At 37.9% G+C, this 24,732-nt stretch overlaps 1 protein-coding gene across 3 annotated transcripts in view; it reads left to right on the forward strand.

The window, feature by feature from the left end:
- The first annotated feature begins 18,639 nt into the window (after positions 1-18,639).
- The window catches only part of efna3a (ephrin-A3a), a 195,964-nt gene continuing 189,871 nt past the window's right edge, over positions 18,640-24,732 (forward strand). For 2 of the 3 annotated variants that reach the window (XR_012394889.1, XM_009294069.4), the window contains exon 1: positions 18,640-19,371. Coding sequence is in view for 2 of the 3 variants with exons in the window: in XM_009294069.4 (XP_009292344.1) it covers positions 19,262-19,371 (110 nt within the window). In the remaining variant the exon portion in view is untranslated. The remainder of the gene's footprint in view (positions 19,372-24,732) is intronic. The other variant, XM_001340876.7, reaches the window with a different exon arrangement.

The raw sequence follows: 24,732 nt of genomic DNA on the forward strand, positions 1-24,732 counted from the left end.
GCTAATTTAAGTGGATTGAACATAAAACAATTAAGTTGTTGCCTCAAAAAGTTTTAAGTGTTCATTCATGCATTCATTTTTCTTCAGCTTAATCCATAATTTATCAGAAATCGCTACAACAAAATGAACCAGCAACTATTCTGGCATATGTTTTATTCAACAGATTCCAGCTGCAACCCAGCACTGAAAATAGTTTTAAGTGTTGTTTCAGATTATTTTTATAAGTAGTTTGAACAAACAGCAACAAATATTTTTTGAGTAAAACCATAAAACTTAAAACAACGCAACGCATATCTTTAAATTATGGCTAAAACAATTATGAACAAAGAATACTTAAATAAAAAGGGGCCATTGTAGTTTTCTAGTTTTAAAATGCACATTTCATATAATTATGCTGATGGATGAATACATGTTGTTCAAAGCCAAGATATACAACCTTTTAATATACCAAGTTAAGAAAACCAACACTAAAAAAAATAATAATAATAATTTAAGCATTGTAAAACATCAACAATAGTAACATAGTAATAAGTGTATCTGCATTGAAAGCCTTGTGGGCAGTATGCCAACAGCATCATTACGCTTCGATCAAGAACAAAAAACAGGAAAAAATAATAAAGATAAAAAAGATAAAGATAAAGATAAAAAAAAAGCAACCTTATTATTTATTTACCAACTGAAAGAACATGCATTGCAAAGATTTTACTTGAAGTTTTTACAATGGAAAATTTACTCAGATCTGTGCACATTGAAATCAATATCAATGGGAACTGAATATAAATGAAAAATAACCCAGAGTAATACTTTGCAGTTTGTGCATAAACTTATTGACAGAAAGAAAACATGTCGTGAATGTTATTTTCATATTGGCTACCTGTTACACAAGTATACAGAATAAAAGAGGCTGGTGACCCAGCAAAATGCACAGTCACAAACAGTGCAAGCACACACTCATACACCCACACTGATTGAGTCAGTAGGGGAGCAACCCGCTGTGCCCACCTCAATCAGCACCTATTGAATTCTCCTTCTCCTTTCACTGAGGGCGGATGAGTTGCCCTCCACACAATGTGTTGGCGTAACTAATTCTTGAAAACACACACAAGATGACCACACATGCTGAATGAATAAATGGGGTTTCTGGTTCACCCAAACACAGAATCCAATATCATCGCTCAGACTTATAAAATGAAAGAAGAAAGCGTTGTGTCTAAGGGTACACGTCTGCCACATAAACTGAGCCCTCTCTCTGATAGCCCATGTGACATTTCATCCATTCTCCCTCTGGGTTCTGTTGATCCGTTGTGTTACCTCTACCTCTTACGCGGGAGTCTTTCTCTCCCTTCTTTCTGCCTTCATCCATCCAAACCAGGGGGAAAAGGTCAAGCGCACCATTATTTTATCCGGAACCTTTGGCATAACATTTATACTGAAGGCGAAAAATATCCACCAAAGTGAAATATGAAGGGAGGGCAAACAATAAGAGAGCATTATTGGTTAAGGCCAACTGAAGCTTTGAAGTGGTAGCTAAAGAGTTCAAAGGCCCATTGTGCTGTTTGGCAAATGCTTTGAAACACTGAATATATTTGCGAAGGTGTAAATTTTATTAAACAACTATTTCCCCCCTGGCGAGGCAGTGGCGCAGTAGGTAGTGCTGTTGCCTCACAGCAAGAAGGTTGCTGGGTCGCTGGTTCGAACCTCGGCTCAGTTGGCGTTTCTGTGTGGAGTTTGCATGTTCTCCCTGCCTTCGCGTGGGTTTCCTCCGGGTGCTCCGGTTTCCCCCACAGTCCAAAGACATGCGGTACAGGTGAATTGGGTAGGCTAAATTGTCCGTAGTGTGTGTGTGTGAATGTGTGTGTGGATGTTTCCCAGAGATGGGTTGCGGCTGGAAGGGCATCCGCTGCGTAAAAACTTGCTGGATAAGTTGGCGGTTCATTCTGCCATGGCGACCCCAGATTAATAAAGGGACTAAGCCGAAAAGAAAATGAATGAATGAATATTTCCCCCCTTGTGTTTAAATTAAAAACGAAGCCGGGCTTATACGTTTAAATGCTGTTGACCATTTATTTAGAGTTCAATGAGGATAATCATTTGGCCTAAATCCATTCTAAAAAGTTGAAAACACCAGTTATGTTCTGAATCATTGTCTAACAAAAATAACTTAATAAATTTACATAAAGATTATATTTAGGAAGAATATGTAAGAAGTCTGTGTATCCAGATTTTTTAAAAATCTCTAATGTTTTAAAAAAAAAATACAAAAGTCTGGTTTATACTCGATGGGTCCACTTGTTTGCTTGAGTGCGCGCGGCGAAAGTGACGTCATCGTGGAGTTTGCTGATGTTTGCTTTGGGTGCGTGCGACATGATTTCGGCTGGCAAAACATTTCCATTCAATAAATGTGCAAATAATATGTAATGCTCAAATGCGCTACTTGTCTTCCTCGTGATGAAGAGTAGGCAAAATCTGATATGTAATGGGGGATAAAAGAAGAATGAGTTTATCAGACGCTGGATTCGAACCGGACGAGGCAGGGAGGGGTTTTGCGCTCGTGCACATTTGCTCAGTTTCACGTTAATTCAGATGTACAAAGATAATATGCGTGGGATTCCGCGTACACAGTGTTTCATACATCTGAATTTTTTACTGCATACGCATATTTACAGCTTTAAGTGTACGCAATGTTTAAGTATGAATTAAATGCAAGTCTTTGTACATGAGGCCCCAGGTCTGCTGAAGATAATCTCAGAACACAGAGGACATCAAGGACAGATGAGCTACAACAGCAGAAGAGCATTGGCTCACAAAAACGGGGCAAGAGAAGATTGGAACAACATGGCTGCTCTGACAAGACTCAATTTCTGCTGCAGCATTCAGATGATAGGGTCAAAATTTGGCATACACCACATGAAAGCATAGAACCTTCCTGCCCTGAATCAAAAGTTCAGGCTAGTGTTGGTGAAATGGTGTGGAGGATATTTTCTCCACACACTTTGGGCCCCTTGGCGCCAACTGAGCATTGTTTAAATGCCACAGCCTACGTGAGTTTTATTGCTGAGACTGTCCATCCCTTTATGACCACAGTGTACACATCTCATGATGGAAACTTCCAGCAAGATAATGTGCACAAACTTCAAATTAGCTCAGGCCTCCACAGCCGCAGGTTTTCAGCCCAATAGAGCACCTCTGGGATATGCTGGATGCCAGATTCACATCATGCATGTGCTGCAGACAAATCAGCAGCAACTCTTTTGCTATGATGTCAAAATCTCTGAGGAGTTCTCCCAACATCTTACTGATTTTATGCCACAATAAATGAAGAAAAATTGGGTCCAGCACAGTAATTGGTTCAAGGACTGCTTCAAATTAAAAACATCTAAATCACCCAACTAATAAATGACATACTATTTTTGGAATCATAGTGTATAGAAATAAGCTACATTCAAGTACAGAAAGAATCTTGAGGGCTCAAGGACATAAAACAAATATAAAATAGTGAGCATGTACAACTTTACTTACCTATTTGTCAGCTCTGAGCTTTAAAATCAGTCAATTTTCTTTTAAAAAATCATGGAAGATGACTTGAACTTAAGTTATTCTGTCAAGTAGGTAGACCTATTTTCGATCCAGGACATTTTCCTTCGAGTTTTCACGTCTTCCTGAGCAGACAAATCAACGTTAGTGCATTGTAGTACATTAGCGTGACCTTATCAATCAGCCAGTCATCAAACTCACCTCAGACTTAACGCTGAACCGAACTCAGCAAAGTCACAAAAGCTTCGTGCCTGAGACAAGGCCAGACTCGAATGTCTTGAAATCCTTTAGGACCACTCTGCTTATCTTATCAGAGCAGGCAAAAGGAGCAAACTCGGTGTAAGAGATAATGAAAGATGTGGGGAGAAAGACAAAGACATACCAGGAACAACAAAACAAGGGGTGACCACCCATGGATTCATTGGGAGTCTTACTTAATTACTTCCTTAATCGATCGGGCCCATTGCTGCTTGGTCAGTAGAGACGGCCGTTTATTGACCTGCATGTTGATTGTTCATTTGCTTTGCTGTACACAACGAAACTGTACGGCTTAAGAGAGACGCAGGGGAACAGACATGGCCCCATGTGAACTCCATAATAAAGCTGATTTGAAGTGTTGCTTACTTGAAGACTGAAACAATAGTCTTAGATATTTTATGAAATACAGCAAGCATTTTACACAATATCACTGAACACCAATTAGTTGCAGAAGGGTCAAGTGTTAGTGTCTACCACCAAGACAATATAGGCGATACTTGTCAGAAGACAGGCCAAACTCTGCAACATGCAGACTAATTGGATAAACAAGAAACATGTGATAACTATCAATGCAGGGAAGAAAAAATGAACAAAAAGATACAAAGATATAATGTAATACTTCGATAAATTATTAAAATATAATAGATCAGTGAGACAGATTAGCAAAAAATGCCAACATATTGTGATGCTGAAAGGGATTTAGTCAATTAAGACAAATTAATAAGAGTATTATAGTGGACTGTGTTCTGCATTTTCTTCCCAGTTTGAAGCTCTGCTATATATATTTATTTTCTGCTGGCCTCAGAATGCTGATTAGACTAATTCGCTGCAGGTTCCCATGAGATTTTTCTAAAATAAGGTCTGTGGTAAACTTGGCAATACTTCCATTGCGTTATAATGGGAAAGGCACAGAATCAAATCCTGAATATTCATATCAAGTTATAAACACAACATAATAGCTTTTAATTTGATAAGGTATGTACTATGGAAGTTTCTGGTTTTCTTCAGAATATAGTCTTAACAGAAGAAAGAAACTCATGAAGGTAACCCATGCTCATTATAAATACGTACCCCTATATACATTTCTGGAGAAAGCAAAATACATCCTAGGAGGTACGTTTTATTGCAGTTTTTGTTTTCACGAATCTACCAGAGGCCGCTATGTACTCTATGTACGTTTTTTCACATCTCAAATTTCTCTCGCGAGTGCCATTCGAGCCTGCTGTTCCCATGTAAATCCACCAGAGGCTGCTGTCAACTGACTGACTGACTGACCAACTGACTGAGCTCTCAATCACTCTCTTGCCTAAACCCAACCGATAGTGTTTTTAAAAGCACCAATTGACCCAATCACCCCCTTCCCTAAACCCAACTGATAGTGTTTTCAAAAGCAATTCAGAAAATGAAAAGCCCTCGGCTGATTTTACCATGTTTTCAAATCTTACCACTTTATCACCCTGTTATTTACTTGTATATTTAGTTTTTTACCTTCACCTGCTTTCTTGAACTGTTCTTCTCCAGATTCGACCCTTGTCATCTTGGTCAACTCCTTTCTACATCTCAAGTCCGCCAATGTACATGGTGAGGAACTGGGCAAACTGGTAAAAGTGGAAAAGCTGTCCACATGGAGGTAAGCTTATAGCGTGAAAAAAACTGAAGCCATTGGTGGCATTATACTGCCCCATAGCATTCTGTTTTTAAGACGAAATGTAGCCATACATAATTTGCGCTCTCTAGAAATGTATACAGGGGTACATTTTCACAATAAGCCTATGTTGTGTAAAGGGTTGAAACATGTAAAGGGTGAGTAAAATATAATGGAATTTTCATTTTTGGGTGAACTTTCCCTTTAGGTAAGCAAATAATAAAGTACATGTTCAGAGCTTCATTGCTGTGATTAATGTTTCTGGCTCGTTATCTTTTATCTGGCTATAATTCTGTCTCTACTACAGTGTGTAGCTTTTCATATCTCAAACAGCCATATTAGAAAGCACATCCTCATGGTCAGAGATGCATTCATTAATGGTCTAGATCTTGTATTGATAGTGGGAGCACCCCCACTATCTGACCCTGAGGCATCCACAGTCTACTAGAGCACATCTTAAAGATGTTCAATGGAGTTCAGGTCAATTGACGGACAACTCATGTGAAAAAACTAATCCTGCTTTCAGAATTTGAGACTGATTAATATTTCCATTATCATCATGTAATATGATGAGGCTATTCATCTTCTGACAGGATTGTGCAAAAAATGAAAAGTGCTTCAATTAGGGGTAAAATAATTGATGAAAAGCATATACAGTAGCATAACAAAAACCCCAGTAAAATAAAAATCAAAAATAGGCTTTGGTATTTGCTTGATTAAATCCTAAACAACAGCCTTTGTTAAGTTACATGTATGTTTACCACAGACCATATTTTACTTAAAAACTGAAAAGCCTCACAGGAAATCTTTAGGGAATCAGTGGTAAAGTACCCATGTGGGTGTTTGCATCATGACTGGAGCACTCTATTTTAGGGCAGTTCTGAGATTTACTTGCAGAGATTTTTTTGTAATAGTTAATATATTTATTAACATCAGATACGGTGCACCTCTACATATTGAGCATCAAGTTCAGGGGCCTCATGTATCAACGCTGCGTACGCACAAAAACTTTGCGTACGCCAGGTTTCACGCTCAGAATCGCTCACGTTTGGATTTACTAACAATGAACTGAACGTGGGAATGTGCGCAGCTTCACGGCAGCTTTCTGGCAGGCGTACGCACATTTTTTGTGCGTGTCTGTTTTATTTCCATTGGCGACTCCTAGAGGCAGTTGTGTTAAATTCCTCTCTACAAAGTGTCTGAGCCTTGCAATGGCAGCTGTATGAGACGGGATTAGCAGGTATATAAGGTTTCCATAGAATACATTTGACCAGCTAAACATTAAAGTACAATTTGCAGCAGTCGCCTGTTTTCCCAATGTAATCTGAGCAATCTACCGCACGCACATTGCTATAAAGACACTATCTGAAGATGAATTTGCATGCGTGAATCAGAAACATTTCCATTCAATAAATGTGCAAATAAAATATGATGCTTATTGATATGAACTTATTGATGATTCCTACTTGTCTTTCTCGTGATAAATAGTTGGCAAAATCTGATATGTAGCGGGGAAAAAACAAGTAACAATTCATCAGACGCTGGATTCGAGCCGAGTCCATGCTCGAACGTATCAATTCATGATCACAAGCGTCTTGCGAGTAGCGCCACTGAGACTGTTAAGCATCCTGCAACATTTTACAGCTATAAACCACACTATTTCTTCTTTTTAATGCACACAGTGCGATGTTCAGACCCAACTGTGTTGACCACATCAGCTAAACTCTCCCACTCTATTTTTTTCTTTTGTTGTTAATTCCGGAGAACAAACTTGCAAATAACACCGCTTTTCTCCGGTCTACCTCCGAAAGCAGCACCTCCAATTCACATTCTGTTCAAAGTTTCTCTTTTTGCTTGCCTTTGACATTGCTTTTTCGTTGGGTTTTGCCATTAGCATAGTCATTAGCATATTCATACGGGGGAGGAGGCAGGGAGGGGTTTTGTGCTCGTGCATGTTGCGCTCAGTTTCACGTTCATTCAGATGTACAAAAGAATATGCGTGAGATTCGGCGTACGCAGTGTTTCATACATCTGAATTTTTTTCTGTGTACGCACATTTACAGCTTTGTGCGTACGCAATGTTTTAGTAAGATTTCCACGCAAGTCTTCGTACATGAGGCCCCAGGTTCATCAAGTTTATTTATTTATAAAAAGCTTTTAAAAACAGGCACAAGACTGACTAAAGTGCTGTATAAAGCAAATGAAACAACACAAATAATAAACCACAATGAAATTAAAAACCTAGAGAAATAACAATCAAACAGAGAACTCAAGCCTATAAAACAGAGTATGAATTAGCAGGGTTTATAACTCCTCAGGATGGGTAATGTAGTCATGTTTGTGACTATTTTGAATAAATCAACAGCATGTTGGTCCAATTTGAATTACATTTCAGACAGAAATGGCACAATAAAGTGCAAATTGTAAAGTAATAAAAGTGTGGACAGCCAACTCTAATGTAGTAGTCATGTGTAATGTAGTAGTAACAGGGTTTGACTTTAAACAGCAAGTGTAGTTGGTAGAAGCTGGAGCCAGAAGAAATGTGTTTATTCACTTTATTGACTCATCAAGAAAGACACCCAGATTTTACACACGGGAGGATCTGAAGGCAGATAAGCAGCCCAGATCTAGTCAGGTAGCCTATGAATATTTAGTAGCACTGAAAACAATCACATCTCTTTTATCTTCATTTAACGTTAAATAGATTTGAGAGAGACAGATTGTGTCCTTAGTAAGGTACTAACTGCTAAAAAGAAGTCTCGTAATAGTTAGGCAAATCTAGGTGTTATCTGCATACAAATGTAATGGCCCCCGGGGAAGCAAACCCAAGGAGTAAAGAGAGGGTGCCAAAACTGAGCCTTGAGTGAGGCCACAGGTGAGATTTTCTGTCAGATAGGAATAACTGTCAATAAGTGCGTCCAGACTCATTGTACTTAAATGTATCGTTATATACATTTCTGGAGAGCACCAAATATGCCCAAGGAGGTATGTTTTTTCGCAATTTTTGTTTTCAAAAATCCACCAGAGGCTGGTGTGTACGATTTTTGAGATCTAAAATTCCTGCGAGTGCCATTTGTGTGCTTACTGTTCTCGCGTAAATCCACGAGAGGGCGCTGTCGATTTACTGACTGACTAACTGACAGATCAACTGACCCACTCTCCTTCTTCCCTAAAACAACAGTGTTTTCAAAAGCACCGATTGACCCTTCCACTAAATTTTCCACACACAACCGATGTTTTTCAAAAGCAATCCAGAAAAACAAAAGCCCTTGCGGCTGCCTGATTTTTACCACGTTTTTTTTACACAATTTTACCCCATTCTCACCCTGTTGTTTACTTGTTTATTTTATTTTTTGGCTTCTGTTTTTGTCTTACAATCACCATCGTTGTGGTCAACTCCTCTCTCCATCTCAAGTTCACCGATGTACATGGCAAGCTACTGGGCAAACTGGTAACAACAGGAAAGCCGTCCTTATGGAGGTAAGCGGTCAGTTGGTAAGCACAAAAAGGAATGGTGTCATTCCGCACTGCAGTGTTCATTTTGGGCAAAATGCAGCCATACATACTTCTGGCTACATAATTCGCAATCTCCAGAAATGTATATAGAGGGACATTTTCAGAATGAGCCTATGCTGGACTTATATGATGCAAAAGTTTCATTTTTGTACAAACTATCCTTTTCATAAGTGCTGCTTTTATGGAAAATACTATATGCGCCGTTTAACTGTGTAGACAAAACAATATTTAACAACCTCTTTACAGATGCAGCTCTCAGTAAAAGTGTTCAGGAACTCTTCACCTAACATTCAGGCTGAATTCATGTGTCAACGCTGACCTTCAGTCTCTCTAGAAAGCTATAAAAACACTCCACACCTTTTTACAGCCTTGCCTGCACCAATCACACACACCTCTCCCTCGGCTTTCTCCAAAATCGTCAGTATCAAGTCTTTAAAAGTGCATTTACTCTCAGCCCTGTCATCTTGTGCACTGGAACCTTCTGACCGTTGACAAATTATATCTCTTTGCACTGCAGCGTCATCCGTTCGGAGTCAGCCTTTTGCAAACCTGCCTCAGTCATCTCATACTGAATAATCTAAGCAACCTGCCATGGCGGAGATGCATTTCGGGTTTCTTTTCTTATCTTATTTGCTTTTACAGAAGCTGTCTATTCTCTCGCCTCTCCTTTGTCATCCATCTTTGTAATGCAATTTTTAACGTCTCGCTACATCTTTCTTCTTTCTTCATCTTCGACTCCACGCTCTAAATCAGCCTTTAAGTCGTGACACTGCACAATATTGCTAGCGATTTGCTTTTCAGATGCCTTTATCCGAGGCCTCTGTTTCCACAATCACATTAGCCATTAGTACAGCTGGGGAGGCACTGGAGCGAATCAGGTTAAGTAGCTGCTCAAGGGTACAAACAGTGGAGGCCCACCTGGAGTTCAGGCCTGACTCACTCAAAAGTACACATGCTCACACTTGGACTTAGTCTGTGCATTTACACGTTTAGATATGCACACTCATGCATGTCCATGTTTGCTAATTCATATCAGACTGGTTGAAAGAGTTCAGAGAGAGAGAAAGAGAAAGGGATGAATGGAGTGTAGTTGGAGAGCTGGCGCTGTCGGTTCAGTTTAAAACACTTATGTAACCCTGAACATGATGGAGAGAACGAGGCAGAGAAAATCCTTTTGTTTATAGCATGTCAGCTGCATCGAACAGCTATCTTAGTATCTCTGCTTACTGTCCTAAAAAGCCTCCTTCAAAGGCTAACATGAAACTCAGCAGCATGGAAGAAAAGAAATGAAACTTCAGGACCACGGACAGCTCCCAAACCTGGACAGTGGATAAATCTTGTATTATGACGCTCTTATGCCGCCTGTTGTTCAGGCTACAGACTTTGAGCCCTGTGTTTTCAGCAAGTCATAAAACTGGAATTAGCCGCACATTGTGGAATGTCAAGGAATTTTGCATACATAAATCAAGCGTAACAATTTACATCAAAGTGTGCCGCAAGCCTCCTTTTAAGTGATGTTCCTGGCCGTTGGATTGCCCCCTGGAAGCTGGCTGTAGTACAAGTCAAAAACCCTGCTTCCTCTGTGTTAATAAACAAGACGTGAGCTCAAATAATAATAATAATAATAATAATAATAATAATAATAAAAATTACACTTGCAATAAATAATTAAAATGTCCCAAAAGAGATTTTGGTAAATTAAGGCACTGGTTATTATACTGATATAGGATCAGATGTTTATTTTTGTAAACAGCATGTTTAAGCCAGTAATTTAATGCTATAAAAACGGGGTGTGTCATCATGATTGACAGTTGTGATTGACAGCTTCTCTAAGCAGACCGATCTCCACATCGATTTCCTGTAACGAGAGCATATATGTGTTTCCCAGTGATGGGTTGCAGCTGGAAGGGCATCCACAGTGTAAAACATGTGCTGGATAAGTTGGCGGTTCATTCTGCTGTGGCGACCCATGATTAATAAAGGGACTAAGCTGAAAAGAAAATGAATGAATGAATTTTCGTTTTACTGTATGATTAACCAAGCAAAAGATCAATCAGATATTGTTTTTAAATATGGCTAATATTTTTATTTATTTATGAATTCATTGTTTCTTTTCTTATTTTAATAAAAAATGATTATTGTTAATGTTGTCTCTTGCCAAATGCAAAGTCATCAAAAATCAGCATCTGTCTTTACACCAGTATTTATGAAACTTTCCACAACCCAGCTTAAGTGTTCCCAAACTTTTAGTGGGCACTGTATAAGTCCCAACGAGTAACTGAATATTCCACATATATTCAGACATATTTTGAAGTCTTTTTGATAGTAAAACACAATTAACAACACACAATCAACACACAAGCTCAAGGAAAAAATGCTTTTTGTGTTTACAGTTTTTTTTAAACAATTCTAAGCCTCAAAGTTCAAAGTTAGTATCTCATGTACATGTAGTTTTTGATGAATGTACTAACTCAAAACTGCAAAGCAATAAACACAATCTCAACACAAATCTGCGCTGACTGAAATTTATTTCTACTTTTGTCTTTGAGTCTTTTGCATAAACAAACTTGTGATTGTAACACTAAATAAATCATTGCAATAATAAGAAGCCACAAACAAAATCTGTGACTGAGATTGAAACGTTTAGATAAATGATGTGACAGAAGACGGAGAAAATATAGGAAGAATGAATTAGTTGACATAGAAAACGAGATGGATGACGGCCGGGCAACGGAGGGGGAGGAGAAGGGAGAACAGAATGCACCCGTCTCCGTGTGATCTCACGTGCCCCGTGAATAAAAACCTTGGGAAAAGCAATTAAACACACAACAAGGATACATGACTGCAGCAAGTCACATTGATGATAATGGATTATCTGGATAATCAATGTGCCCATAGCAGGGCTACTCATGAATTAATCACAACCAACAAGCGAAAGCAAACAGAAACAGGCTAGTTTTACTAATGTCTCCCGCTGCCTAGCAACGCCTCAGCCACAATGTGCACATCAGCACTTCGCCATCACTCAACACCCGAGCCAAACGTATCTGATTATAGAAGACACGTAAAGAGATGCACATAGCAAATGTGATACTCATGCTATATAAAAGGATAGCTTCCCAAGGGGCATCTTGATGTCAAAATGATATAAAAACAAATCGAAAATTCAATCAATTAGATGTCAAATGTTGATGTCTATTTGACATCCACACATTGATGTTATTTTGACCACCAAAATAATGACACAAAACGTATTATAATATAAGAAAAGTTGTATTGATCTGAACACTTCAGTTCCAAATTATACATTTACACTGGGTTTTGCATCCCTACAATGCATATACACAACCTAGATTTCAAAAATTACCAACAATGCAGTCAAAAAACCTAAATATTTAATTACAGAATTGTTTTTTTTTTTTTTGATGCCAATGTTAGATGTCAATTAGATGGTTTTTTGACATTGGGGTAGTCAAATAACCTCAAACTGATTCATGTTTATTAATTTATCTTATTTACATTTATTATATGTTTTTGACGTTTTCTTGGTGTTGTTTTGACATCTAGGTGCAAGCTGGGTTATTATAAATGATGACATAAAATAACTTTGAAAATCCTGTCAAAAATGCTAATCAATTTGATGTCAAATGTTGACGTCTATTTGACATCCACATTTTAATCACCATTTTAATCACCAAAATAATGACACAAAAAGTTTTATAATATAAAAAAAGTGTTATTTCACTGAATGCTTCACTTACAAAATATACATTTATGCAGAATTTTGTATCCCTACAATGCATGTAAACTAGCCAAAATGTCAAAATGACATTTAATAATGGCATCATAAATCAATTACAGAATGAAACGGTTACTAAAGCAACCCTCGTCTCCACTGATAATAAAGGTCCCCGATAATATATGTTTTGACATCTAGGTGCCAGCTGGGTTATTATCAATAGTGGCATAAAATACCATTGAAAAATTATGTCAAAAATGTTAATCAATTTGATGTCAAATGTTGACGTCTATTTAACATCCACACATTGATGTCATTTTTACTACCAAAATAAAGCACTCAAATTATTATAATATGAGAAAAGTTTTATTTATTTGATCTCTTCAATTCCAAATTATAAATTTACTGTGGATTTTATAATTCTACAATGCATGTAAGCTAGCTAGATGTCAAAATGATGAACAGTGGCGTTAAAAAAAACAGTCCTGTACAGACATGTTTTTTAAGCTAAAATTAAATGTCAATTGGATTTTTTTTTACATAAGGTAGGGAGTCAACTGACATCAAACTGATTAGCATTATGGCTTGTTTTTTGCTGTTGTTTTGACATCAAGGTGCCAGCTAGGTTACTATCAATAATGACATAAAATTACATACAAAGTCATGTTGACGCATATTTGACATCCACACATTGATGTCATTTTGACCACCGAAATAATTTCACAAAAAGTTATAATATTAAAAAAATATTTATCTAAATGTTTCAATTTAAAATTATACATTTAAACAACAATTCGTATCCCTACAATGCATGCAATCTAGCTTGATGTCAAAATGACATCAAATTGACATCTAAAAATGGTGTCAAAAATCAATTACTTACAGAACAGTCCTGTGATCGAGTTTGACGTGTTTTTTTTACGCCAATTTCAGATGTTATTTTTTGACATCAGAGTAGTCAACTGACATCAAATTAATTAGCATTTTTGACATGTTTCTGCTTTGTTTTTTTTTGTTTTTTTAAAACCCTGAAATAAGAGAAACTCTGGGTTTTCCATTTCAAAAATGGCAGGTTTGTTAAACTCGAGAAAGCAGGGAAGGTCAAACCTGTTTCTGAAAGAGAAGTAACTTTAACTCAGTCAGTTACTGTGGTAACCTACTCTGTAAACCTAACCTGGTCAGGAGCAGGTTTTATTCTCTAAACTCTGAGTTCCTGTCGGTCTCCTCCCTCTTTTTAAAGACGTATTTCTCGCCTTAGTTCTCCACGTTTCATGGCTCCAAACGCGAGTTCAGCTGGAGAAAGAAATGGTGATCTTTTTTTTTAAAGATGTTGCCATAGTCACTTGTAATATCTGCGCTCCATTAATAATGCCTTTTTATAGTCGCGGTGTGCTCGCTTAACTCTGAGGTGGTCTACTTAAAGTTGATTGACCCAAGTCATATTCGCTATTCTGAAACACGAAAACTCAAGAGTTTTTAATCTCTCTGTAAATCAACTCAGAGTTCAAGTTGGTTGAACCTCCTTACTGAAAAAGGCCCCAGATTTATTTATTTTTTTTGCAAATGAGTGAAAGTTTGATTTTGGGACCAGATGATGAGTCTTGAAATGCAAGCATTTGGACTACAGCAAGTGAAACAGTTTATTACTAGATGAGCAATGGACTCTGGAGGGAGAAAAGAAAAAGAATTTGATTGACAACAGAGGCAATTGACATGGCATAGTATGCACAGACAAGTGCAAGGACGGTAGATGGAGCAAGTTAAAGAAGTGATAGTTCTCCCTCTCTCTCATCCCCTTTACTGCTGTCACCACAGCAACATGCCTGGAGGGGACACAAGAGAGGCGGCATCCCTGGCAAAAACAACAGAGGAGGGGAGCAGGGACTGAAAAAGGAAGAACACAGGAATGAAAGAAAGTAGGAAAGAAAGTCGGAGAGTGAAAGAGGGGTGTTAGGAATGTCAATAGGCCAACACAGAGGAAGAGAGACAGAGGATAGGCCAATTAGTCATATATCACTGGTTCATTGTAAATGCATGAAGTATGAAGTGCACATTCAATTTATGTTTGATGGTAATAATGTTCAGTGAAGTTCAAATGTATAATATATGTATAGTATGCCCACATATGAGCATCTATTAATGACCTCACTGCCTAGTCAATCAAAATCTATACCATGTGAGGCCTTCATTACCCTCCTCTAATTATTTTTTCAATGAATGCTTCTTAGTATTCCTTAGTCTATATTCACTATAAACAAAGTAACAATGTAAATATTCTAAAACATTGAGTATGTTTACATGGACATCAATAATCCGAATTTAATGTCATAATGACAATACTCTGATTAAGAGTCTACCATGTAAGCAATTTTTGATTAATCTAATCTGAAATTAAAGTCAGATTAACTAAACATAAGTCATAATCAAACTAAACAAAATCATATTTTGACATGTGGAGTATGCCGATTTTAGACGGATGATTGAATTGCAGTACGGACACATATAAACACCTTAAAATATTCCAGTCATGTAGGACTTTTTGTCACGTTTTGCGACAGGATATTTCATCGACATACAGCTGCTTGACACTATTTGCGGCACCTATCAAGTCAGTAAAGGACCACAGACACGCACACCATGAAATGCAGAGTTTTTTTTCCCATATGGCGTGCAGTATCAAATTCCATTAAAACAACACTCTTCCAGCAGTTCCTCGCATCAACAACATATGAAATGAATGAAAGGAACATTCAAAACTAACTCATGTAAATGCCTTAATCATATTATTGTCTTATTCATATTAAGGCAAATACTGTAATTCGATTACTGATGTCCATGTTAACATAGTCATTATCTGTTTTCTAATTCAATTTGCATAGGGTCTTTAGAGACACAATACAATATTTTCATAAGATGCAACATTAGTAACAGATCTGATGAGTTACATGCAGTTTCGCAATGTGGCAATGTCTGATACACAGGGACTACGTTTCATGGACATCAGTTATCTAATTATTTGCCCTAATCTGAAGACAATAATATGATTGAGGCGTTTACATGAGTTTTTTTTATTTTTTATTTTCCTTTCATGATCCCGTTTTATATGTTATAGCACATGATTCGAATAACATGATTGCGTTACTACGCTATTCACATTTCCTCCAGGGTATATCCTGTTACAAAGTGAGGTAAAATGTACATGCCGATAATAGTTTGATTAAGTTGTTTACATGTCTGTACTGCACTTTAATAATGCGATCAAAATCAGCATACTCCACGTCCTAATTGGATTTCTGTTTAGTTCGATTATGACTTTAGTTGGATTAGAGTCATCAAAAATCGGGCCCAATTGGGTAAGAGGTAGAATTGGGATTAGGCTAGATAACCCTCGAAACTAAGATTTTTCAGGACCACACTCGAAACCAAGGGGTAAGAAAATGTCCTAGAATATACCATCTACAATGGCAGTATTATTAATAGTTATTAATACACTCACAACCGCGTTCAGGTTTTACCATCATGCTTATTTAAAAAACAAAAAGCTCAAATTAAAAAAAAGCTAAATTTTGTTATAATCCGGAACAATAACTCCTGTGTAGCAATCCCACAACATTCTGACATTCAATGATACTCGAATCCCCTGTCAGGAAAGTCTAGGGGCTGGAAATTACCTTTTTACAGTGTCTGGTATAACATTAATGCTGTTTTTGTGTATTTACAAAAACAAATATGGCCAGGATGTTAATGCACAGTAAAAAACTTACAAAAACAAAATTGGGATTGGGCCTTGCTGTTTACATGGTAGAATTTTAATCAGAAAATTGTCTTAATTGTATTAAAATCGGATCATTGGTGTCCATGTAAACATACTTACTAAAATGATGTTTTACTCATATAATCCGGAACAATAACTCCTAAAGCCGTTAAAAACTAAAGCCGTGCTCTCTTTCCACTATCTAGTGAATTATGTCTGTGTCTGCCTTTTTAAGTGGCCTTCTGAATAATTTATATTCATTCATTACTTCATATCAATCTACTGTAATTTCAATTGACATTTCCCAAAATCTAATGTGAAATGGTGATTGAGTGTAAAAGAAAAAGGATAGCAGCATATGAGGTGGCAACCCATTTTACCTCACAGGTCAGCTCGAGGACACTGACTGGAAACCCCATGATAATAATGTTTAAATAATGGATGGTGTTCATACATGTGTGTAGATTATAGCTGACACTTGTTTTTTTAAATGTTAATTTTAATCAGTTTATATTTTATATAATATATTTACTGTTAGGCGACACGGTGGCCTCAGTGGTTAGCACTGTTGCCTCACAGCAAAACGGTCACTGGTTCAAGTCCCGGCTAGGCCAGGTGGCATTTCTGTCAGCGTTTGCATGTTCTCCCCATGTTTGTATGGGTTTACTATGGGTGGTCCGGTTTCCCCAACAATCCAAAGACATGCGCTATAGGTGAATTGAATAAATTAAATTGCCCTTAGAGTATGAGTGTGTGTGTGTGAATGAGTGTGTATGGGTGTTTTCCAGTACTGGGTTGCAGCTCGAAGGGCATCCGTTGCATAAAACATATGCTGTAATAGTTGCCGTTTCATTCCACTGAAAGAGAGGCTAAACTGAAGAAAAATGAATGAATGAATGTTATATAGATGAAAGCAAACAAAATAATAAGCTTAGAGTTTCAGTTTTCTTTACTATCATAAAATATCAATGTAAGCAAAAAATAGCAAGTCATAAAGCCAAACAGAATACATTACAGATGGGTTGGCATAATGTTCATGACAAAACTGCATGATACAGAGTGTTCTCTGACACCTGGCCGCAAGCTATTTACGTCAACATCTAAATGAGTGAGTGGTTTCGGACACAGTGGAATATTGGACACTTCATGTACTGAACACTCACAGCTTTAATTACATGGCAGAGGCGGTTTGTGAATGGCTGCTGTACTACTGTAGCTTGCAATCAATTGTAAGACAGGGACAGAGATTATGCAGATGGAAACTGAAGAGATTCAGAAAAAATCACCAGAGAGAAGTCTGTCATTACCAGAATACTGATGTGTTGATTAAAATTGATGGTTAATCAATCGAACAATCAATACTGGATAAACTGATCTAAGAGTTAATTAACAAGCAGAATTTTTTTAATCTTTAATCACTAACCACTTATATTCTTCTAGCATTAACTATTCCGTTAAACGCTTTCTTAACTCATACATATGATCTACTATGTTCTTGTTCTCAATGACATAATTTTGTAATACAAACACACACACATATATATATAGGCTAAGTGTGTGAGAAAGAGATCTGAAACTTCTGCCAAGTCAAATAGTTTTTTTTATTATTATTATTTAAAAATTTTGTACACTGTAAAAAATTGTATGATCGATTAGTCCTGCCAGAAAATGTTTTAGGTCATTGTAACTTATTAAACTAAGTTAATAATGTACCAACTTAATTTTCCAAGTTATGCAAGCTGCTTTAAGTCAGTTTAACATAATATAAGTTCAATAGACTCATAAAGGTAATTTGATTCAGCTTAAATATTTAAGGCAAGCAGGATTTTTTTTACAGTCTAAAAAATGCTAAAAAATGTTTTGAACCAACATAGGAACTAATTCAGCACAAACAAACTGCTTTTTCAAAGATTTCTCCCTTTTATAATTTTAGAAGTAATTATTTTCCACTGACCCACATTTCAAATCCTCACACTAAAAATGCACTGTGGAAGAAAAGCTCCAAAAGAGCACAAAATAAATCCACAATATACAAAAATAGCTCTAGCAAAACATGCTTGAACATGACAGCATTATTTACGTTGGCTAAACCATTAGAAATAAGCCTAAGCATGACTTATTAAGATGAGGATGAGGAGGCGGTGGGGGCGTGGCCATTGCTCCGGCAACCGCATCCTGTCAATCATATACTGTGGCGGGAGCAGAAAACGAGTGTCAGTGAGGACGCGTATGATTGCCTTACTTTTCCCATTACTGTTTGACAGCGTCTGCTTTCGGACAAAACCCAAAGTAAACGAATAAAGGGATCTAACAAAAGCTCACAGAAGTTCAGTGACCGCAAAATATGGCCGTGTGAGTTGACAGAACAGTGTTTTACACTTGCTGAGTCTCTTTTTTTTTCTTCGGTCGACGCCAGTCACCTAACCAAAGAGACACCTGCCGCTGATTTAGTTGGTAATTTCAACCGTTCTTCGACAGTTTACCATTCAATTTTCTTCTCTTGCAAAGGATTTTGTCTCACAAAGGAATTATTCAGTAACTTGTCTCTGTGAATTCCTACAGACCTGCTCAGGATGCCTTGGATGAGAGTCTCTCTGCCATGGAGTTGCATTCGGGAAAGCGCGAAGCTCTGTGACTGAACAAACTAGCCGTACTGCGGCACGGCTTCGCGAAATAAACGCTTTGCGACTGTCTGTCCGCTTGCTGAGTCGCAGGAATGTTGTAAAAAGCGCTAGGTTTGCGTGGGACTGGGGGACTGAGAGTCGAAGAAGGCGAAGAGACCACAGCAGGTGCACGTGAACGCAGGAATATTATAATGGCTCTCGCGGCGGTTTCTCTCTACCTCCTCGCGCTCGCCTGGACGAACTTGCGCCCGGTCCACGGGAACAACCGTCACGCCGTGTATTGGAACAGCTCAAACATCCAGTAAGTGGGCTCACAAGTTTATAAACCGCGGGTTTGGGTAGATTTAGGTCCCGTGTGACGGTTAAAAAGGGAGAAATGACAGGTGCATTTCATGAATACATGTCCGGGTCACCGAAAAAATTCAGAAACAAACTCGATTTTTCAGTTCTAAGGGTATTTGAGCACAATTGAGATGTGCATAATGTGCCACAGTTTTTATTTTCGTGTCACATTTTCACAGCGTAATCAAGTTTTTTCGTCTTACCACACTTGTAAGTATTGTTCCTAAATAATATTGATAATAATTATAATGATGTGTTTATATTGATTTTACGGTGATGCATAACCCGGACATTTTCTTGACAGGTTTCATGCGATTTACTGGAGAGTTTTGATTTAAGGGACAATTATCTGATCACGTGCTGTACATTTCGACTGGTGCGCTGAGGAAGTTGATGAAGTGGCTCCTGATTGAGACATGTTTGCTTCAGCTCCAGCCTGATTTATTTCTTTTACTATCACAGGACTTGATTGTGTGCATTGTGTGCTGACAGGTGATAATTCACATTACCTGACAGCTGAGACTACATCGCCAAATAATCTGAGGAAAATCAGTATGGTGTGCTTTTCTTCACTTTTTTTTTATCTCGCCATAGATGTTTCCCTCCCCTCCTGCCCTGATCTCTTGTCTAGAAAAGCTTCTACGCTTTCAGTTTAATTTCTTTTGTCTGTAATTACAAGAACTGTAGTGGTGATGAATGAGAAGTCCCGTGCCTTTAGTGTTATTATCTTAAGATTAATCACATTTATCTCTCCTGTGATAAAAGGGAGGGCGAGCAGCTCCTCCCTTTCCCCCCCCTCATGTCTATTTGTATTCATCTCATCCACTTATCTCCTGGCTGTATTCTGCTCTTCTCTCGTCTTCTGTATCACTTTCAGTGGTCCTTTTAAGCAGTATTTCCCTCTTTCATCTTGCTATTGATATGCATTACTGTATGTGATGGAAATATGAGAAATATTTAAACCGGGGGTCAGAGAATATGTGGCATGAATGTCAGCGAGCATTGCACTCAAAACATGGCTTTAGCATTACTGAAAAGCCTCTGGAGCAAACCATGGGCCCAACAAGCACCAGCTGCAGCAGCAATTAAGTGTGTGAATCTGTGTGTGTGTATGTGTGGGTGTTTGTGTGTATAGAAAAGATGAGAAGAGAGCCTCATTAATACCCAGGTCCTCATTATCTTAACCGCAGCATCTTCAAAGTGCACAGCAGTCACACGTTTCTCTGGTTGTCACATTCTGTTTATGCTGTTATCTATTACCTTTAATTATCCTTTGTGTTTGAACGCAAGTTTTAGTTAGATGTCCACTTATGTATGATTCTCCATATTCATAAAGCAAGAAAAAAAGTAGGTTGTATAGAATCACTTAATGAAATTGTTTTGTTAAAGTGGTTTTGTTAATTAGGTTCAGTTCAGAAGGGTTGTGGTTGGATGTCAGGTGAGAATGAAATGAGATATCTGAGACTTGGCAGGAGCCAATCTTTTTGGATTGTTACAGCGCTATTAATGAGAACTTGGTGTTTTTGTGGTTATAAAGGGTTTTAAGAGTTTACAGGACACCATTACAAGGTTAGGTTTATACAACTTTGTTGTTAGCTCAAAATGGAAAATCTTTCATTAATCTGGCCTGGTCATTTGCACAACCACTAAAAACACACATTTTTGAAAAGTGGATGCTTCCAAAGAGGTTGTTTTTGGAAGTTATACCACAATTACCTTCATGTAATTATTTTGAAGACAGTGAGATACTGTTTGTTTATAATGTGTTCAATTTATAGGCATATTTGAGGAGGAGTGGTGGGTCAAAGTAGGCACTTGAGAACATATTAAATAACATATTGTTCTAGTAAATGTCATGTTTTTCGATATTACTTGAGTCTTGATTTTTTTACTTAAGTAAAAAAATAGTAATGAGGGTTTTCTTGCAAGAAAGTTTAGTTACAGAAATAGGTTAGTCTCATAACCACACTGACAATTCTTCAATAAAGTTAAAAGATTTGAGATTAGAGTATACTTTGCCATATAATTTGTAAGTGTTTTAAGGACTGTGACTGTGGGAGAATTCAGAAGAGCTCAAAGGAACAAGAAAATGTATAATTTATAACTAAATAAAATGTAATTTAATAGAATTATTAATATGATGAAGACAATAGTGTTATTTTACAATTGCCTTTTTTAGTCCTTAGTCCTATTAAGATTATATCAGTTTGTTTTTTTTATTTTGTTCAGTCATTCCCCTCTAGAATTATCCTAAATTAAGGATTTTTTTCCAAATAAAGAAATTAAAGCAGTCTATTTAATTTGTAGTTATTTCGCTATATATAGCAGAAAAATTTAACATCCCAGTGTCAAAATTTTTTAATATCGTGCAGCCCTAATTCCCGCACTCAACCCATTCATGTCAGTTTTTTAAATATGTAAATCGTTTTTTGGAGACTCTAAAAGGATCATTTAAATCAGTGAGTTGTTGACTTGTGAGCAGATGTCAATGTAGTTCACAAATTAATTGTCTAGTGGAATTTGTAAACCAATTTAACTGATACAATTCAGCCTAATCTTGAAAAAAATCAAAACACAATTTAACTTCCGAGGAGGTGATGAATTATCCCCTTAGAAATAACCATTTAGTTAGCTTCATTCAAGAAATTTAGCGAAGTAAAAGTAAAAATTTCCTACATTAAAATACTGAGATATAGTACAGATACTTAAAACATATACTTAAGTACTGCAGTGAAGTAAACTATTTTAAAATACTTAAGTTACTGTCCAGCATTGTGCGTGAGTGTCTGACAACCAAAGTAGTAGTGGTGGTCTAGTGACTCTCAACCACATTCCTGGAGGCACACCAGACCTGCATGTTTTGGATGTCTCCTTTGTCTGTCACACCTGTTTCAGGTCTTCCAGTCTCTGCTAATGAGCTGATGATCTGAATCAGGTGTGTTTGTTTAAGGAGACATAGGATGCGTTTGAAATCGCATACTTCCATAATATATCTAGTACGCTAGAATCAGTATGCGAGCCGAGTAGTATGTCTGAATTCATAGAATTCAAAAATCAGTATGTGAGAAGTACCCAGACGACTTACTACTTCCGGCGAGATTTTACGTTATTCCATGATGCAGCACGAGATAATTCAAGAATGGAAGTAAAGCAATTGACGCGGGTAGGTCAGTTCCATTCATACTGTATAGAATGTACCTTTCTAACTGCAGAGTATTTTTCTAAATTGTAATGTAGTACCTACTGAGTTCTAGGTGGTTTTGGATGCAGCCATGGAAAATGTGCAGAGAAGGTGGTCCTCCACCAGAGAAATACTGTTTACAGTACTGTATGCAAACATTTGTGTATCTTTACATAGTGACATTGCCAACTACAGGTCTGGCATGCATAATACAACATTTGAACAGATTTTCATGGCTCTGTATGAATGAAGATAATTTTGACAATGTTGAATCTACAAAAAATGGTCTAGCACACAAAAGAGAAGCATTTAGCACACTGTTGTCTTTCAGACACACTTTAAGAGTTGTGTATGATCAGAACTCGGTTGTCAGGGCATTCTTACCTGCATGTCTCTGTTAGTACAGAGTCTATTTCTACTCCCACACTGGGAGAAGATCTGTAAAATAATGCGTAAACTGACCCAGATTGCAGGTAGCCGAGGAACTCTCTGAGGCCATACGGCATGAATACTGATCCCAGATCAGTCCTGAGAGGCTTAAAGCTTCAGGCCACACACTACTCAGAAGCGCATGCAGGCATGGTACAAACTGGAGCAACAATCTCCCAACCAACCGGTTCCCAAGAGTCCCTCAAGGGCATGAGAATGTTTATGGCCCAGTGGGTTGTCACAGTTCTAGGTGAGACCCTCTTTTTGCTCTACCTGTGCGCCTAACGCTTGGTCCAGCCGAGTTAGCTGTAGAACCGGGAGAGCGCTTCATGTTGGCCAACGCAAGCAATGCTCACTTGAGCTCCGCATCCCACTGCTCATATCGTCGAGACAGATAAAAGCGCAGACTGATAAAAGCTCTTTCATGAATGCGGCGAGAAAACCTTGCTCACGGAGTCTGTTTGAAATTCCACTGTAAAGTCAAGTGAATAGAGGATCATCAATCATGTGAGATGATGTGTCTGGGGAAAATGCCAAATCTGGAAAGTCAGAAAGACACGACTCCCGGTGTAATACGACAGATATTCGCATGGAGTGCTTCAGATGTGTATAAACAACCAAAACGAACATGTAGGGGGTGTTGATTCGGATGGCGAGGATGAGTCAGTAGCACACGGCTGGGCTTTGATTGCATCTGCACGGCCCCATTAGGAGGCAACGCTCTCAGCTTCTGCTGGCACTGGCACTGCAACCCAAGCTCATTACAGCTGTCCCGGCTAATGGAACACACTCACACACAAAGTCATTTAGTTGTGTTCTGTCCAACGCGCAAACAAAGTCCCTCGCAAACAAGCATGCATACTAATACACTTTATGCAGATCAAACTGACCTGTAAGGCGAATGAGAAAAGCATTCATGCACGGAAATGTCAGGAAAAATCCAACCTTTTTAGACACACACACATTAAATCATTGCTGCTCTCAGGTTCTCTGCTAATTAGTGAAGTTTGATGTGGAACATGTGTAGCTGAGCAAGGTGGCCGTGGGGTACATTTCCTGTGGCGACGTGGCCTCTTGCACCCTGCACCAGGTTGGTGTCATGGCCCAGAATCAGAGCAGGGCCCTTTAATTGGTCAGCCTCTGTCAACATGATGATAACAAACGAGAGACCTGCTCTCAGAGCTCTAGGCTAGACAGGCTTATGTAAGGGGAGATTTACCTTAGACGAAAGACCCAATGAAATGTAATGTGTGCTGTGATAGAACGAACATACAGGCTGCTACACAATGTGACCTTTAAAAAGCAGGGTCAAATGAATTCGAAACTTGTTGTAGTGAACTTATTCTCGCCTGTGGTGTGTTGCTAAATTAAAATTTTCTTCCAGTAATTGTTTACCCCTGGAGTGACTGTGAGACCTGATGACTTGATTGTTTCAGCTAAACCAGTTGCTCTAATAAAGGTCTGAGTGTATAAAAGTGAGGTGGAATTATGTCTGTAATATCCATATTTTAAAAGTTTTAAAGTCTGCGTGAAATTGAAGTTGCTGAAGTAGTTTTTTTCCTGTTTTTTGCACATCATTACCTTTTAGCAAACTAACGATAAACTAACGGGGCATGGTTAAGATTATTGTGGCTGAAGCTGTCCAACTGACATCTACAGAGAAGGTCATTGGAAGCAAATCACCATTTTGATGATTTGATTGAAGATTAC

Source organism: Danio rerio, chromosome 19 (assembly GCF_049306965.1).
Source record: "Danio rerio strain Tuebingen ecotype United States chromosome 19, GRCz12tu, whole genome shotgun sequence".
In the NCBI taxonomy this organism is placed as follows: Eukaryota; Metazoa; Chordata; class Actinopteri; order Cypriniformes; family Danionidae; genus Danio; species Danio rerio.